Consider the following 18,316-nt stretch of genomic DNA (forward strand, 5'->3'; position numbering starts at 1 on the left):
CCTTGCTATAATGTGCATTTTTATGAATTACGGTCTGTGATTGTTCAAGTTTAGGCAATATATGTAGATTGTTTTTTCGAAAAAATTGGGCTTTCCCATTACACCTCCCAGCTTAGTAGTCATATAACGTATAGGATCCCGCAAGTGGAGTGGTCCAGGTACCTTAATTGTGGGAGCTGCGCTGGTATAGGCTCAAAAATTTAGCTTTCCGCCAATAAATCGAATAGAAAATATGATCAAAAGAACTTTTTCGTAAATCCCTCTCTCTCTCTCTCTCTTACACATAAAGAAACCTAAAACAATTGCTTGTAAGCTCAATTCTTCCAAAAACGATAGTTGACGAAAAAATACCACCACATCTATAGGATACAGACTAAAAAATATTCAACTATTTATTAGTGCGGTTCATTTCAGATTTGGGATGTATTGAAGAATTAGTGCAATGCCTCTCAAACCGGTAAAGCAATTGCCGTCAACTTATTATGATAGCACTTCCAAAGTGAATCCGGTTTTGACAGCGTTCGAGCAGGAGTACGAAGAATTTTGCAAATTTTCCTTGAAAAGGGTAGAAGAAAAGAATCAGAATGCTCTACCTGAGGACGACGTATATGCAAGGGGGTGAGTGCTAATATCAAAAGTTACATTACCAAAATTTCCGGATCTTTTCCGTTTGTGCCCCTACAGCTTATTTGGTGCGTATTATATGCACCCCCAGGAGCACGTGCCATATTTTTCATAATGATTTATTACGTGCACTGTAACTAGGCGTTTCATGTTTCATAACGTACTGGGGGGGGGGGAGGCACAAGCGGAAAGATCCGAACTTCCATATCTTCCCACATTCTGGGAAAAAAGGAGAACTATGTGCTAGTCCATATTTTTGCGTTTTTCAACCGGTCTTTTAAAAACTTTTTTGAACCCATGTAAAAAACAATGCTACCATTGTGAGTTCTCTGAAATTAAAATAGCTTAAATGCAAGAATTAGCCGAATGGCAGAAATTAGAATTAGAGATGAATACTTATTTTTGATTGGCCAAACATTCGGAATGGGTTAAATTAAATTGAACCAAATATAAGAAATGTCGAATTATTTAGTTGTCGTTGCTTGATTTTCTATGATGTGCGGTCAGTTGCGCTTCGTGGCCGCGACCTTACTGTGATTAAGATATCAGCGAATCAGATCACGGCAAATATTTGGCTCTGAATCTCTTTTTCTGGCTCTACCCGCGTCCTCCAATTGTTTTGCTGCTTTTTTATAGCCTAAAAAGCTAAAATGAAAAAAATGGTAATTAATTGCTCCCGAACGAATTTGAAGCAATTATTGATAACCTGTGCCTTTTATATGCAATTTTTTGGTTGACCGTTTTTGCGCTTTTGTTCTGAAAATTTTTGGGAACCTAAGCTTGCCAATCTACGGGACTTGATTTAATTTTGCTTCGTTTTCAAGAATTGTTTAGACAAGGGCTATTCTTCGATTCAGCATTTCATATATATTATTCATATTTAATCTGTTTATAGTCTGTAAACTCTAAAAAAATTTTTTATCCAAACTTTTCATTTTTTGAGAAAAATTTAATGGTCGCCTTTTGCAGTCTGTCTCAACCAAAAACAATATGGCACGGTAAATTTTTTGTCCGTAGCCTGTCCAAAGCAGTTACCTGATGCTTTTATATTATGATACCAAATATGAATGTGGGAACAGTCAGCGCAACACACAGAATCATGGGAGCGTTGCTGTCTTTTCTTTTTAGGTCAAACAAATTGTATAAATTGTGGAATTCATACATGCATCGATTGCCTCGAGAATACTTTATTGAAAAGCTTATGGAACTTGGTGACTTCTTGTGCTCATTGAAAGAATACGAAATTGCGCTCTATCAGTGCTATGAAACTTACTTCGCATTCACAAATATATGGATTCCGGACGACAAGTTCCAAGATTTAGATGCTCTTTTAGCGACGGGACATTTTTCGTCAACTGTAGATGACGCCCATACGGTAATGAATTTAAAGTTCACCCTTTTGTTTTTTAAATTTCTTTATGGCGTACAAAATTGTTTTTTTTTTCAGATTCGAGCTTTGATCGGAGCAGCCTCGTGTAAATTTCGAATTATCACCTGGAATGATAGGTCTCTGCAGGATAGACTCTATTATGAAAAGACCCTGGTCGATCAATATCGGGTATAAAAAGACCGTGGTCGACCAGTCTTGGGTATGAAATGTTTTTAAGTCGACCCTAATAGTTTTGGTCGGCTTTAGCTCAACCCTAATGGTCATGCTCCATTTTAGGTCGACCGATATGTTCATGGTCTACTTTAGGTCGACCGATATGGTCAAGAACTACTTTAAGTCGACCGATATGGTACTGGTCGACCTCGGGTTTTAACTGATGCATTTTTGCATATAATGTAGTTCCAAGTGATAATGGTTTTTGCTTCAGTTGGCGAAAACTTTTGGCCAACGACAAAATTTCTTTTTTAAAAAATCTTTGTTCCAGCCAACATATTGTCCTTCTGTTTTACATCATTGAAATGTTTCTAGTGCATTTGATTTTATTTTTGTACATACGGAGTGCTCAACACTGGGATTTAAAGAACCCATGATCCCCTAAAAATGCACCAAATATTTGGTAAAAAAGACCTATAAAGTAGACTTTAGGTCGACCGTACTGGATATTAAAAGACCCTTGGTCGAATTCTGAAAAACTTTAGGTCGACGGTATCATCTATGAACAGACTATGGGTCGACCATTATCCGGGTATGAAAAGACCCTAGAGTCGACCAATATTGGATATGAAAATACCGTTGGCCGACTTATGAAAAGACTTTAGGTCGACGTTACTAAGGGAGTCGACCCTGTATTTAAGGCAGGGAAACTTTATGACGGCGTGTATTTAAGGCATGTCGACTTTATAAGTCTTTTCATAAATTTGACCTCTCAACTGGGGATATTGAGAGCGATAGAAAAAAAGAATGAGATGTAACAACCCAACTGTTTTTTTATTCTTACAAAAAATACCAGTCATCAATTGTCAATTTTTCATCTTAATTTACAAGTCCCAGAGAAAACTTTGGTTCCTAAAAGTTGCTTCATAATTAAAAACTAAGTCTATAACCAGACTTTGGAATTCTTTCTTGCTGAAAAAAATTATAAACGAGCAGAAATTTTTAAACGCGGTAAAAACGAGCAAAAAGTTTTAAAACGAGCACAATGTAGGATTTGTATGAATTCTTGGTAGTCATACAAGGACCATATATGATTTCCTAGAAATCATACAAGGATCATACAAAAAAATTCAAAGAATAAAAACTGTATAATTTTGATTTTCCATTGAAGTTGAAAAAATTTCTTGGATTTCATACAAGGTCATATATGATACATAATACATTGACTGGTGCCACAAATTCCCGTATAATGTAGTCAGAGGACTTATTAAATTATTATATCGCATTTGCAATCCACATTTGATTCTTTGTGTGCGCTAAAAGAGTAACTTTGTGGTTTAAACGTATTCAGAAAATGAATTTGACGTGATATCCAATTTTTTTCTTGATTAATTTTTTTTATAAATGAGCATTTATATGTATAAACTGGCTTCAGAGTATGTCAAAAATTTTGTTATTTGTTTGGACTTACTCCTTTATTTTGTGCCCAACTTGCAATTGATATTGAACGTTAGGGTCTTTTGGCGGATCACAATGTGATGCCGGGGTATCATTTAGGTGATGCCCCACCGAATAAAAACAAAAAAACTTAAATGGTTAAAGATTTTCGAAAAATAGGTAAATGATTCTTTGTATTCGTACTAGGATCATATATGATTTCTTTGTAATCATACAAGGATCATATATGATTTCTTTGGTTTCATAGAAGGATCGTACTAAGAAATCAAGTATGGACAGTATGAAATCATATATGATCCTTGTATGAAATCAAAGAAACTTCAACCGGGCGAGAACAGCAAGACAACAACAATCGGGAAGTTTGGATCCAAATTAATTTCCGACGCAGAAGTCGACCTGTATCCCGCCAAAATTACCTGCGAATTGCAGCTCTGTGCGACAGCTACAACAACAACCTAATAGACTGGCCAGAACAAACAAGCTCTATATAGTTGATTCTTTTTTATCGAAAGTGAAGTATAGAGACACATGAGATCTACAAAAGAAAAGACTACACAGAAAAAATAAGGGAGAAACCAATTGGAGAAGAAAAATTTTAAAAGATACAATTGAAAGCTGCACCAGACAAAACTCAACGTCGCGTTGTCAAAATAACACAAAAACTGTTCATGTCAACGGCCAACAAAAATTGCGTCAACGCCAAAAAATGCTTGCTGTCAATGATCAGTCGCATTTCAAAAACATTATTGACAATTCTCAGATAAAGTGCGAGAAATTTGGAGTCTTGGGACAATCAAGATAGCTTCAGACAAACGATCAACAGCAGACACAGCACAAATAAAAAGCTACACGAGTACTACAGAATAGCCAATGGCAGAAAGAGTACAAATGGAACTATAGCCAAATTTTTGGCAGCACTGAACTCTCACCTAAATATGCTAAGAAAAAACGACTGCTTGAAAAAACGAGAAGTTATAAACGCGGGAAACTGAACACAAAAGTAGATGCGAAAAGCACCTGCCATGTACGAATTGAAAAAAGACTTATCTAGAAAAGAAGTTGATCTGTGGTCATGGAAAAATATTTTTTGAGTACGTTTGTTATTGGAGTATTTTTCACTTGGTAACATCAGTGTCGTATTGAATGCGTTTATTTTCTCGCCTGATATGTTCTCTGAGATAAAAAAAATAAGAACGCTGATCAATTCTCTGTTCAATCCCGATCTCTTGTTTTTAATTCTTAAGCGCAGGGACGCTTTGCAATTTGAGCGGAGGAACAGGTTATTATTGCCCCAGTTCAGCTGCTTTTCTAGAAAAGTCATAATAGGTTTTCTAATGTGCTGAATAAAAAGAGCAGAAAAATTGAGATGTGTCAAAACAACTGACTGAAGTAAAATTTCTAAGCTTGATGCAGGGAAATGCGTTCCAATTGAGTCTATAGTTTTTATCCCCTCAGCCAACTTCGTTGAAATTTGTTTAACATGATTCGTGAAACTGAGACTGCTAACAATTGTTAGTCGCAAATATTTAAAATCATTAGTCTTTTTCATTACTTTGTTTTCTACTAACATTGCGTCTTGCGTTTTGCTTCTTTGATCATTTTATTTGCTGAAACAAACGAACTTCAGTTGTGATTTTAAATTTATTTGCTGTAATCTGAAATAGTTTGCTAAAATATGTACGTTTGATTCCAAGGATTTTTTGCTGTCTTTCCCCCTTGTTAGACGCAAAAACTAGGCAATCATCAGGATGCCGTATCATTGTTACATTAGAATCAAAAGCTGTACACAGATCGTTTACATACAAATTGAACAAGTGAAGTCCCAATAATGTTCCTTGTGGTACACCTCTGACAACTTTTAACAAGTTGGGGTAACTTGAATCTAATTTTACACGTTGAAGTCTGTTGCAACGAAAGCTTTTTATAAGTTTCTGTGCATCGCTATCAAAGCCAATTTTTTTAGGTTTTCTATTAGGATATCATGAGATATGGAATCAGATGCCTTTTAGAAATCCAAAAGTGCAGTTTAGATAAAAGTTTCTATGAAAAATAACAAAGCATCGGCTGTGGAATCACTTTCCAAAACCAAACTGAAGCGTATTCATATGTTCCAATTTTTGTACAAAATTGGTTATTTATTGAAGTAGGATCCGCTCAAAAATTTTTGAAATTGCACTTGTGCTTGATATTGGACGGTAGTTGGTTGCATCCATCGGGGTCATCTTTTTTGTAGATAGTGCTGTTTTTTCGTTCTTTTAAAGCATTCTGGTAAAAAAATATTGTGTTTAATGCATTCGTTCAGAATGTAAAATGTGGTACAATTTTTTTGACCGTCTTTTATAGCCCAGGCAGGAACCGTGCAAGAACCTAATTGCTTATTGCAACTCAACTCCCTGACAACATTATAAAAAATTTTTCTGTAACAAGTTGAAAACTGAGCGGTTTGGTATGTTTGCTTTGGTTATTTTCATTGGTGTATCATTGTACATTCTTGTCCCTAAAACAATAAAACGGTTCAAAAAAGTAAAATTGAGAAACTCTGCTGAATGTAGATCGTATCAGCTCAGCAGTTGCAATTTAACAAGTTAAATGAAACACAATTTTCACAACGCATGACTTTGGCAAAATATAGCATCATTGTAACAAGCGAAAATGATTTCAGCTACACCTGCTGGTTGACAATGATGTCTACTAATTAACTAGACACTACTGTATTCGACACATTGGTTGAGAACTGCCTCACCAATTTTTCTGATGCAAAACTAAACGTTGATCTTTGTACAAACATTGGTCATTTGTCGATGGTCGTTGGAAATCATACCAAAATGTTTCACGATACCGAAAACGTGACTAAAATTTATTATCATACTACTTTACAATGTAAGCATCTTATTCAACTTAAATCGAAAGTTAAATTTTTCAAACATCATAATTGTTAAAAGATATGACATTCTTTGTTGCACCGAAATCTGGCTTGTTCCCGATACACGTATCCAAGCATTTTTCTTTCCAATTGTTCTATTCACCGGAAAGATCGATCTTCCAAGAATCTGGAAACAAAGCATTGTGGAGTGTAAATTGCCTTCAGAAACTCAATCAACCACGAAGTAATCAATCTAGATTTAGAGTTAGACTGCTATGCTACCACTAAATTGCTCATCCGTAAATTTACCCTTAGTATTTTTTGTATTTACTCTCCGCCAAAGTGTAGCCCCTATCAGCTCAGCAGTTGCAGTTTCACAATTTAAATGAAACACATATTTTACAACGCAAGACTTTTGGCAACAGATAGCATCATTGTAACCAGCGACATTGATTTCAGCAACTTCTGCTGGTTGACAATGATGTCTACGAGTGAACTAGAAACTACTGTATTAGAAACGTTGGTTGAGAACTGCATCAGCAAGGTTTCTGATGCGAAACTAGACGTTGTTTTCTGTCCAAACGCTGAATTTATCACAAACTGAGTGAAAACACCAAACCAGGCAGACATTTAAAACTTAATTAAAAAAAAAATTTTCTGATCATAACCCATCATTACGCAGCTGAATTGAGCGGCCAACAATCAAGCACCAATTAGAAATGAACGCAAATTTGCGTTTCAACTAGCCAACTGGGATTAATCGATTTCTTCAATTGTCGAGACACTTTTCAATCCTTGTATTTACAGCAACCTTGATGTCCTTAAAAATCAGTTGAAACGCTGTTTGAACTCTAAAAATACTGAATTCGTTCAAAAAGCAACCAAACAACAAGCTTGATTTCAACCTTGAATTAGTAATGAAACCTCAAACTTGTCAAATTGTCTCGGAAAAAGAGACAATCCAGGGATAAAAACAAAACGCTTTCACGTTTACTGAAGAAGAAAAAATAGACAAAGAAATTGCTAGAGCTCTGTCAAAAGATCTCAGTTGCTTTGAGGCTAAAAATTGTTTAAAATTGCCAATTCAACAACATTCAAAAATACCTGTTCTGCGTTTGAAAAAAATTTGACTTGCTGCCAACGATGTTCATGGAAAATGCTGTTGATAAAGACGACGTATCATTAGCCAAAGCATTTAACAAATTTATTTCTAGTGTTTTTGGAACCAAATTACACGTATTGGCAACCTTTGAACAAGAGAGTTTTCCGGCGCGGAACAAATCTACTGGGTTCTGCCAGACTACATAGGCCACATTTTACATAGGAAATGTTGGAAAACGTTGTGCAGGTTGCTGAAACTTATCAGAAATAAGGGCACTTATCCCGGTTTTTAGAAAATTAGCCAATTTAGTCCCATTTTTAAAGATGGGTACAAAACTGGTGTAACCTGTTATAGGCCAATCAGTCTTTTATGTTGACCTCAAAAATAAGTGAAAGAATCATTTTTGACCGCCTTCATGAACATTGTCATCATCAATTTTTTGAGAACGAATATGGCTTCAGAAAAACTCGGTTTGCAACGCTCCAATAACTTATGTTTCTCAATTCTATTTATCAACGACTTAACAATAAAACCTTGACGATTCATTAACGGTTGAATACGTGGAATTTGCTAAATCATTCAACACGGTGCGACATGACAAGTTAATTGAAATCAATTGACAACATTTCCTTCAACAAAAATTAATGTGCATTTCATTTGCATAGAAATTGGAATTATTTCTCCTGTGTTTTGGCGGGCAGTCTTTTAACCCGTGTATATTTGAAACAACATCCTATTCAATAGCGTTGTGATTGAGCTGTAATCGCTCACTCCGCCTCAATTTTTCAAGAAAACGGCTTCTATTTTACAAAAAAGCCGTTTTGTGTTGATTTCAAAAAGTTCAGCTTATTCAGACTTTGTTGAAGTTGGCATTGGCTATGGCTCCCAAGCACGAAGTCATCAGCGTAAAAAATAGCATCTAGACCCTTACTTTTCAACTCAAAATATGCGTCAGTTTTGAATAAACTGAATGAAATAGGAGAGTTTGGCTCCATGGGCTAATTTTTCTGTCTGTTTAATCTCATTTGACAAGAATTCTCCATCAACGATCTGCTGGAAATTGCATTTAAGCACCGATTGTTTTGTGTGTAGTATGTGCCCGTAGAGCCCCAGTTTTTTCAGCTTTGTAATCAATAGGTTCCTTTTTACGAAGTCGAAGGCTTTTTGTAGTCAATGAAGCAGGCAGAGTATTTGCCATTGCAGCTGATATTATGCTTCCCTGTTTCTTTCAAGTGCGAAACTGCCTTGATTATTGACAATTTACGTCGAAACTATATTGGGTTGCTGGTAAAACTAGATTTCGCTCAAACCATCTTCGCAACTCTGTTAAACGACACCCTTAAACAATTTGCACATGATACTAAACAAGTGAATGCCTCTGTAGGAACTTCGTTTTATTTTGCTCCCTTTGCCTTTATAGAACGGTTTAATAAATGATAACTTCCAAGTTCTCGGTGAATTTTGCTACGCAAAGCAGAGGTTAACAAAATCAAATACGTATCTTCGCATTCGCTGAAAACCTAATCTAATGCAATTGTTTGTTATTCTATATGGTCCCGCTGGTTTATCGGTTTTTAACATTAAATCTTTCTCATTAATTTCTTCCTGTGTTATTGGAGCAATCAAATGTTCGGTATATTTCCAGTTTGAAAAACAATTGTGGTTTCCTAAGGACTAATTGTCTAAAAACTTATCCGATATATCGTTCTCAGCTTTAAATAGACCCCGGAAATATGATTCCCATATTAAAATTGAAGTTTCGGATAGGTTTGTTAATTTTTTTTTGATTTCAGAAGTTTCCAAAATTCTCTCCTGTTCAACTCCGCTCTTCTGATTAGGAATTTTTTCTGAACTATTTCGTGCATCATTTTGTGTTTTCTTCAAAAATTCTTAAAGGTTTTCATTTCATCTTTGTGATATAAGATGAAGAATGAATAAAACACCAAATCAAACTGACAAATTGTCAAAAATTGATTACAGTCGTCGAAAGCAAACGTCAATTTTAATTTTCCACAAGTTTATAGAACTTTTGTGAAGGTGTCAAATATAAAAAAAAGACTAAAATTAAAAATAAGATTGGTTGAAAAAAAAGTTCCGTTTACGTAAACTACACACATATAGGGTTTTCTCCAATTGCTAAAACTCTTCCACACAACAAAATAATGTGCATTTCAGTTGCATAGAATTTAACAATTATTCTCCTGTGTTTTTGCCGGTCAGTCTTTTAATCGGCGTACATCCTGAAACATCAACTTATTTAATACCGTTGACGCTGAGTTGTAATTGCTAACTCCGCGTTAATTTTTCCCAGAAAAAGATTATTTTTTGATAATGCTGTTCACAAAAACTTTGCATTATTCAAGTTTTGTTGTAGTTGGCATTGGCTGTAGTTCTCAAGTACTAAGTTATCAGCGTTGGAAATAAAATTTAGCCCCTGGTTTTTTAAATCAAAATATAGATCAGATTTAAATAAACAAAAACAATTGGTGAGAGTTTTTCTCCATGGGCTACTTCTGTTTTCTGCTCAATCTTATTTGACAGGAAATCTACAGCGTTGAATATAAAATCTAGCCCCTGGTTTTTTAAATCAAAATATAGATCAGCTTTAAATAAACAAAAACAATTGGTGAGAGTTTTTTTCCATGGGCTACTTCTGCTTTCCGCTCAATCTTATTTGACAGGAATTCTACATTAGGGATCTGCTCAAAATGCATTTTGGCAGCAATTGTATTGTGTGTAGCTAGTTCACGTTATGCTCCAGTTTTATTAGCTTTTGTACGCAGTAGGTTCCTTTATTATCAAATGAAGCAGGCATAGTATTTGCCAATGCGGCTGCCAATTTAGCTTTATAAAACAGTCTAATCAATGGTGACCTCCAAATTCTGCGTATATCATGCTACACAAAACAAAGCTTAACAAAATAAATACTTATCTTTCCTTTGCTGAAAACCTAAATTAATACAAGTGTTCACTATTTCATCTGGTCCAGCTGCTTTACCAGTTTTTAACTTCAAAGCTCCCTAAGTAATTTTTCCAGTGTTATTGGAGCATCCAAATGTACGGTATATTTCCAGTTTGGAAAACAATTGTGGTTTACTGAGGTCTGCTTGTCTGAAAATTTATCCGATATTTTGCTCTCAGCTATTTTGAACTCTAAAAATACTGAATTCGTCAAAAAATAACCAAACAACAAGCTTGATTTCAACCTTGAATTAGTAATGAAACCTCAAACTTGTCAAACTGTCTCGGAAAAAGAGACAGTCCAGGGATAAAAACAAAACGCTTTCACGTTTACTGAAGAAGAAAAGATAGACAAAGAAATTGCTAGAGCTCTGTCAAACGATCTCAGTTGCTTTGAGGCTAAAAATTGTTTAAAATTGCCAATTCAACAACATTCAAAAATACCTGTTCTGCGTTTGAAAAAATTTTGACTTGCTGCCAACGATGCTCATGGAAAATGTTGTTGATAAAGACGACGTATCATTAGCCAAAGCATTTAACAAATTTATTTCTAGTGTTTTTGGAACCAAATTACACGTATTGGCAACCTTTGAACAAGAGAGTTTTCCGGCGCGGAACAAATCTACTGGGTTCTGCCAGACTACATAGGCCACATTTTACATAGGAAATGTTGGAAAACGTTGTGCAGGTTGCTGAAACTTATCAGAAATAAGGGCACTTATCCCGGTTTTTAGAAAATTAGCTAATTTAGTCCCATTTTTAAAGATGGGTACAAAACTGGTGTAACCTGTTATAGGCCAATCAGTCTTTTATGTTGACCTCAAAAATAAGTGAAAGAATCATTTTTGACCGCCTTCATGAACATTGTCATCATCAATTTTTTGAGAACGAATATAGCTTCAAAAAAACTCGGTTTGCAACGCTCCAATAACTTATGTTTCTCAATTTTTTTTATCAACGACTCAACAATAAAACCTTGACGATTCATTAACGGTTGAATACGTGGAATTTGCTAAATCATTCAACACGGTGCGACATGACAAATAATTGAAATCAATTGACAACCTTTCCTTCAACAAAAATTATTGTGCCTTTCATTTGCATAGAAATTGGCATTAATTCTCCTGTGTTTTGGCGGGCAGTCTTTTAATTCGTGTATATTTGAAACAACATCCTATTCAATAGCGTTGTGATTGAGCTGTAATCGCTCACTCCGCGTCAATTTTTCAAGAAAACGGCTTCTATTTTACAAAAAAGCCGTTTTGTTTTGATTTCAAAAAGTTCAGCTTATTCAGACTTTGTTGAAGTTGGCATTGGCTATGGCTCCCAAGCACGAAGTCATCAGCGTAAAAAATAGCGTCTAGACCCTTACTTTTCAACTCAAAATATGCGTCAGTTTTGAATAAACTAAACGAAATAGGAGAGTTTGGCTCCATGGGCTAATTTTGCCGTCTGTTTAATCTCATTTGACAAAAATTCTCCATCAATGATCTGCTGGAAATTGCATTTAAGCACCGATTGTTTTGTGTGTAGTATGTGCCCGTGGAGCCCCAGTTTTTTCAGCTTTGTAATCAATAGGTTCCTTTTTACGAAGTCGAAGGCTTTTTGTAGTCAATGAAGCAGGCAAAGTATTTGCCATTGCAGCTGATGTTATGCTTCCCTGTTTCTTTCAAGTGCGAAACTGCCTTGATTGTTGACAATTTACGTCGAAACTTTATTGGGTTGCTGGTAAAATTAGATTTCGCTCAAACCATGTTCGCAACTCTGTTAAACGACACCCTTAAACAATTTGCACATGATACTAAACAAGTGAATGCCTCTGTAGGAACTTCGTTTTATTTTGCTCCCTTTGCCTTTATAAAACGGTTTAATAAATGATAACTTCCAAGTTCTCGGTGAATTTTGCTACGCAAAGCAGAAGTTAACAAAATCAAATACGTATCTTCGCATTTGCTGAAAACCTAATCTAATGCAATTGCTTGTTATTCTATATGGTCCCGCTGGTTTATCGGTTTTTAACATTAAATCTTTCTCATTAATTTTTTCCTGTGTTATTGGAGCAATCAAATGTTCGGTATATTTCCAGTTTGAAAAACGATTGTGGTTTCCTAAGGACTAATTGTCTAAAAACTTATCCGATATATCGTTCTCAGCTTTAAATAGACCCCGGAAATATGATTCTCATATTAAAATTGAAATTTCGGATAGGTTTGTTAAATTTTTTTTGATTTCAGAAGTTTCCAAATTTCTCTCCTGTTCAACTCCGCTCTTCTGATCAGGAAATTTTTCCGAACTATTTCGTGCATCATTTTGTGTTTTCTTCAAAAATTCTTAAAGGTTTTCATTTCATCTTTGTGATATAAGATGAAGAATGAATAAAACACCAAATCAAACTGACAAATTGTCGAAAATTGATTACAGTCGTCGAAAGCAAAAGTCAATTTTAATTTTCCACAAGTTTATAGAACTTTTGTGAAGGTGTCAAATATAAAAAAAGACTAAAATTAAAAATAAGATTGGTTGAAAAAAAAGTTCCTTTTGCGTAAACTACACACATATAGGGTTTTCTCCAATTGCTAAAAATCTTCCATACAACAATATATTGTGCATTTCATTTGCATAGAACTTAACAATTATTCTCCTGTTTTCGCCGGTCATTCTTTTAATCCGCGTACATCCTGAAACATCACACTTATTTAATACTGTTGACGCTGAGGTGTAATTTCTAACTCCGCATCAATTTTTCCCAGAAAAAGATTCTATTTTTTGATAATGCTGTTCACAAAAACTTTACATTATTCAAATTTTGTTGTAGTTGGGATTGGCTGTGGTTCGCAAGTACTAAGTTATCAGCGTTGAATTTAAAATCTAGCCCCTGGTTTTCTAAATCAAAATATAAATCAGCTTTAAATAAACAAAAAACAATTGGTGAGAGTTTTTCTCCATGGGCTACTTCTGTTTTCTGCTCAATCTTATTTGACAGGAATTCTACATTAAGGATCTGGTCAAAAATGCATTTTGGCACCAATTGTATTGTGTGTAGCTAGTTCACGTTATGCTCCAGTTTTATTAGCTTTTGTACGCAGTAGGTTCCTTTTTTATCAAATGAAGCAAGAATAGTATTTGCCAATGCGGCTGCCAATTTACCTTTATAAAACAGTTTAATCGTAGGTGACCTCCAAACTCTGGGTATATCATGCTCCACAAAACAAATGATAACAAAATAAATATTTATCTTTCCTTTGCCGAAAACCTAAATTAATACAAGTGTTCCTTATTTCATCTGGTCCTGCTGCTTTACCAGTTTTTAACTTTAGAGCTCCCTAAGTAATTCTTCCAGTGTTATTGGAGCATCCAAATGTACGGTATATTTCCAGTTTGAAAAACAATTGTGGTTTACTAAGGTCTGCTTGTCTGAAAATTTTTCTCTCTTGTCCAATTTTTTGTTCTCAGCTTTAAATAGACCTTAGAAATTTGGTTTTCATGTTGAAATTGAATTGCAGATGAGTTTGTTAAAACTTTTCATTTCAGAATTTTCTGAAAATCTCTCTTTCCGACTCCGCTTTTCTGATTAGGAAGCTTTTCCGAAATACTTTGTACGCCAATTTGTGTTTTCTGCAAAGTTTACTAAAGGCTTTCAATTTATCTTTGGCAAAACCCTGAGATATAAGATGAAGAAAGAACTAACCATCAATAACACTCAAAATTCGTCCGAAATTATTTACAGTCATAAGAAACAAACATTAACAATAATCGAATAACTGTTTACAGGTATACGATATTATACCCGGTTGGTAAAAGATCGTATACCTGTATACCATCGTATACCTGTTCCTGAGTTTCTTTGTTCCGAGATCTTTGTTGTAAGTCTTTATGATGTTCGGGGGATTTGATTGTTTCTTCACTGGTGTTGGGGTTACAATATACTCGAGGGCATCTCTCATTGGAGTCTGTTGTCTCAATACGTGTCCTAGGTGGGCTTTCTGACTTCTTGTAATTGTCTCTGAAATTGGTGTTTTTTTTGTTTGGTTAGAAAGGTTACAATTCTTTATTATTTTAGAATATCGTATCTCTAGAAAAGTTCTGAGTTGTTTTCTATAGAATGACCAACATTTAGCGTTAATAGATTTGTTTGCAACCCAATTCGAGCTATTATATAGTACGATCGATCTCACATATACATTATAGATGGTAACCTTGTCTTTTACGATGATGTATCGATTTCCTTTTATTTTATTGTATTTGAACAGAGCCATTGTTGCAAGTTGTTTTCTTCCTTGATCATCTGCGAAAGTTCATCTAGTGTTCTTTTCGTTTTCCTTAGGTCCGTGTTGTGTGAAATAAAGTATATTCGGTCATGGATTGGTTGACTTGAAGGTTGTTTATTTCTAGGAATTCTGTGACAATTTAGAAAGTTTGTGCTTTTTTAAGACTGTCACATGTAAAATCTACATTGTCTGAATATCTGAAATGTCTGGGTATCGGTGCGTTGTTTCTTTTCGCGTAGTCATGATCGTGTATCTGGAGGTCTTGTCCTTTTGGTGCTTCTGTCCCAAGTTCACGGTCAATTTCTCGGAGAGCTTCGTCCAAATATAGGGTGTTAGTCTAGGTGTTAGTCCATCACACTTGTGAAATCCCTCTGTTGGTTTTGAATGGTTCCTCTAAAGTTTTATCATTTTTTCTCATGGTTTTTTGACTGAGTAGGCGTTTTATGATGGTGACGTTCTCTTACTCGATATTATATTTTTTCATTATGTCTATCAGCTTCTTTCTGTATGTCTATCAGTATCAATTGAGTCGGACATGTCTATTCCTGCACAAAGTTCTGAATCCTCTTCGTTGATGATCCTGCGAGAAATTTGGGTCTTTCCCATAGAAGCGCGCGCAGCTTAGTGGTTAGATAACCTATATTTCCGCCCAATCAAGGAAATGATGATTACTGAACCATGTAGCCGTTTGTGGGCTTCTCGTCTTTTTCTGTGAGTATTTCCTTCAGTGTTTTTGTGACAATTTTTTGGTCGGACTTTTCATGTCTTCTGAAGTCAATTCATCCGGTGCAGGGTTCTTGTTGTATGAGAGCTTCTTGACTCTGATTCAGTTACCAGTCTGAAAAAGCTTGTCGGCTTTTTTGCCATCTCTTCTGCTTCCGGATCGGTAAAGTGGTTCTCGATATGTTTATGTGATTTTACCTAATTTTTTTTCTTTTTCTTTCATTCGTTCAATTTGATGATTCTCTTTTTGAGTCTAAGGCTGCTTGTGCGTTGCTCTTTGCTTCAGTAATTTCTTCTGCTTCTGTTATCATTTCCTTGGTTGCGAGGAATGCTTTTGTAGCTTGATAGCATTTGCTATTCTATTTGTTTGATGTTTCAGGCCCGCTAATTTGTCTAAATTGACTTGTCCCATCTTTTCAAGGATTTTTCTTTTTTTGGCATTGGCTGTGCCTCCCATGTACTAAGTCATCAGCGTGAAATATAACATCTAGACCCTTGCATTTCAGCTCAAAATACAAATCAGCTTTGAACAAACTAATTAAGAGTGGTGACAGTTTGTGCTACTCCTGTTTTCTGTTCAATCTCTTTTGAGAAGAATTCTCCATCAAGGATCTGCTGGAAACTAGCATTTTAGCACTGATTGTATTGTGTGTAGCATGTTCCCGTGGAGACCCATTTTTATGTTTTGTGAGCAGCAGGTTCCTATTTACGAAATCGAAAGCTTTTTCGTAGTCAATGAAGCAGAAGAAGAAGATTGAATTAAGCATCAGATCACACTAATAAATTGTCCAAATTATTTACAGATTCAGAAAATAAACATTGAATTTAATTGTTTAAGAGTTTATAGAACTTTTGTAAAGGTGTCAAGTTTAAAAAGTGACTACAATAAAGAATATGGTCGGTTGATAAAAGAGTTCTTTCGCAGAATCTGCACACACATAGGTTTTTCTCCCATTGGTAACAACCTTCCATACAACAAAAATTATTGTGCAGTCCATTGGCATAGAACTTGGCTATTACTCTCCTTTGTTTTGGCGGGCAGTCTTTGAATCCATGTATATCATGAAACATCAATTTGTTTAAAAGCGTTGTCGTTGAGGTGTATTTGCTTACACCAACTTTTCCAAAAAACGGCTTCTATTTTCCGGTAATGTTGTTTTATTTCGATTTCAAAAAGTTCATCGACGTACGTCTCTAATCCGTAAGTTGAAGCTGGAAAAACAATTGAATTGAAGAGGTGTTGTGCTGAGTTGAAGCTAACCTTCTGTAGATTTAGTTTTTGGTTTATTGAAACTACTGACTGATAAGCTTTGTTCATTAGATGCTTTAGATGATGACTGGGAGATAACGTGCTGGAAAAAATTACACCTAGATAACAAAAGGTGTTAGTAAATTCAACTTCTTTTCGATATATAGAATTTTTCGTCGGCAGCTAAACGGCCACTTCTAAATTTTATGCATTTTGTCTTTACATTAATTTTCAAATAATTCCTGCTACAATACGTGTTCAGATTATTCAAAGTTTGTTGTAGTTGGCATTGGCTATGGCTCCCAAGTACTAAGTCATCAGCGTAAAATATAACATCTAGTGCCTTGCATTTCAACTCAAAATATAAGTCAGCTATGAATAAACTTAATAAAAGTGGTGAGAGTTTGTCTCCTTGTGCTACTCCTGATTTCTGTTCAATGAAGCAGGCATATTACTTGCCATTGCAGCTGATGTTATGCTTGATTTCTCTTTTCAAGTGATGTTGGTAATACAAGAATTCGTTTGATAACTTTTTGTTCCATTGTAAACATGTCAGTTTGAAAAATTCATCAGGAAGTTCTTCGGGAAGCTTCAAATTTCACCTGTTCACCTGCAAGGACATGCAACCTGGAAAGGAGCGAGACAATGTACTACGCCTTGCCATAACTTTATAGATCTCACTTCTATCGATTGATGCATGTTTTTTACCTTAAATATCTGTACACGTGTGTTTCTTAATTTTTCATCTAATTTTTTTGAGATATGTTCGTTTAATACCGTCTTTATGAAGAAGGTAATTCAACTTTTCTCTCAACATATAAAAGAAAATTTTATATAGACGCCGCTAATTTCATGTTAAATACTGCTGCAACAACCTAGATGCGGTTAATTTCAGTTTACATAGTGCTACAAAAACCTAGAGATATCTTATATAGACGTCGACTTTTTCATGTTACATAATCTGTTTTGATATCCAAAGTGTTAATTCAATATTTCTCATTAAAAAGAAAAGACATCATTTCAGCTAATTATTTGGCTTTATGGCTTCTCAAGTAAAAGGAAACGCAATCGAACACACATATATTGAGTGGAAAAGCGACTCTTCTACTTGCTTTTGAGTTTATCATGACGCTTTTTATCTTGTTTTAGGTTGGTAGTGGTTGTAATGAGAAAAAAGACGGATAATTTGGTAAAGAACCAACTTGCATCTTTTCCGTTTGTGCCCCCCCAGCTTAGTGGGCGCATATTATTTGCAACCCCCAGACGCACGTGCAATATTTTTACATAGTAATTTACTATGTAATGGCACGTGCTCTGTAACTGGGGGCGCATAACGTACTGGGGGGGCACAAACGGAAAAGATCCGAATACTGTTATCATGCCCTTGCCTTTTCGATTCAATCTACAGCATTAATAATGATCAATGGCATACGTCATTTAGAATCCGAAGATCCAGGAGATAGTAGCTAAGTTGAGCCTTGCTATAATGTGCATTTTTATGAATTACGGTCTGTGATTGTTCAAG

At 35.2% G+C, this 18,316-nt stretch overlaps 1 protein-coding gene across 1 annotated transcript; it reads left to right on the forward strand.

Moving 5' to 3' along the window:
- Nucleotides 1-393: 393 nt before the first annotated feature.
- Nucleotides 394-17,976, forward strand: LOC142346143 (cilia- and flagella-associated protein 54-like). Its single transcript, XM_075398651.1, has 4 exons — nucleotides 394-618; nucleotides 1,753-1,999; nucleotides 2,072-2,182; nucleotides 17,941-17,976. The coding sequence occupies exons 1-4, from the start codon at nucleotides 443-445 to the stop codon at nucleotides 17,974-17,976; spliced, it is 570 nt and encodes a 189-aa protein (XP_075254766.1). The 5' UTR covers nucleotides 394-442.
- The last annotated feature ends 340 nt before the right edge of the window (nucleotides 17,977-18,316 follow it).

Source organism: Convolutriloba macropyga, chromosome 9 (assembly GCF_964194025.1).
Source record: "Convolutriloba macropyga chromosome 9, txConMacr16.3, whole genome shotgun sequence".
NCBI classification, from domain to species: domain Eukaryota; kingdom Metazoa; phylum Xenacoelomorpha; order Acoela; family Convolutidae; genus Convolutriloba; species Convolutriloba macropyga.

Coding starts and splice junctions, on each gene's coding strand:
- LOC142346143 (XM_075398651.1), top strand. CDS start 443: ATGCCTCTCAAACCGGTAAAGCAATTGCCGTCAACTTATTATGATAGC. Junction 619..1,752: donor GACGACGTATATGCAAGGGG/GTGAGTGCTAAT, acceptor TTTTCTTTTTAG/GTCAAACAAATTGTATAAAT. Junction 2,183..17,940: donor CCCTGGTCGATCAATATCGG/GTATAAAAAGAC, acceptor ATCTTGTTTTAG/GTTGGTAGTGGTTGTAATGA.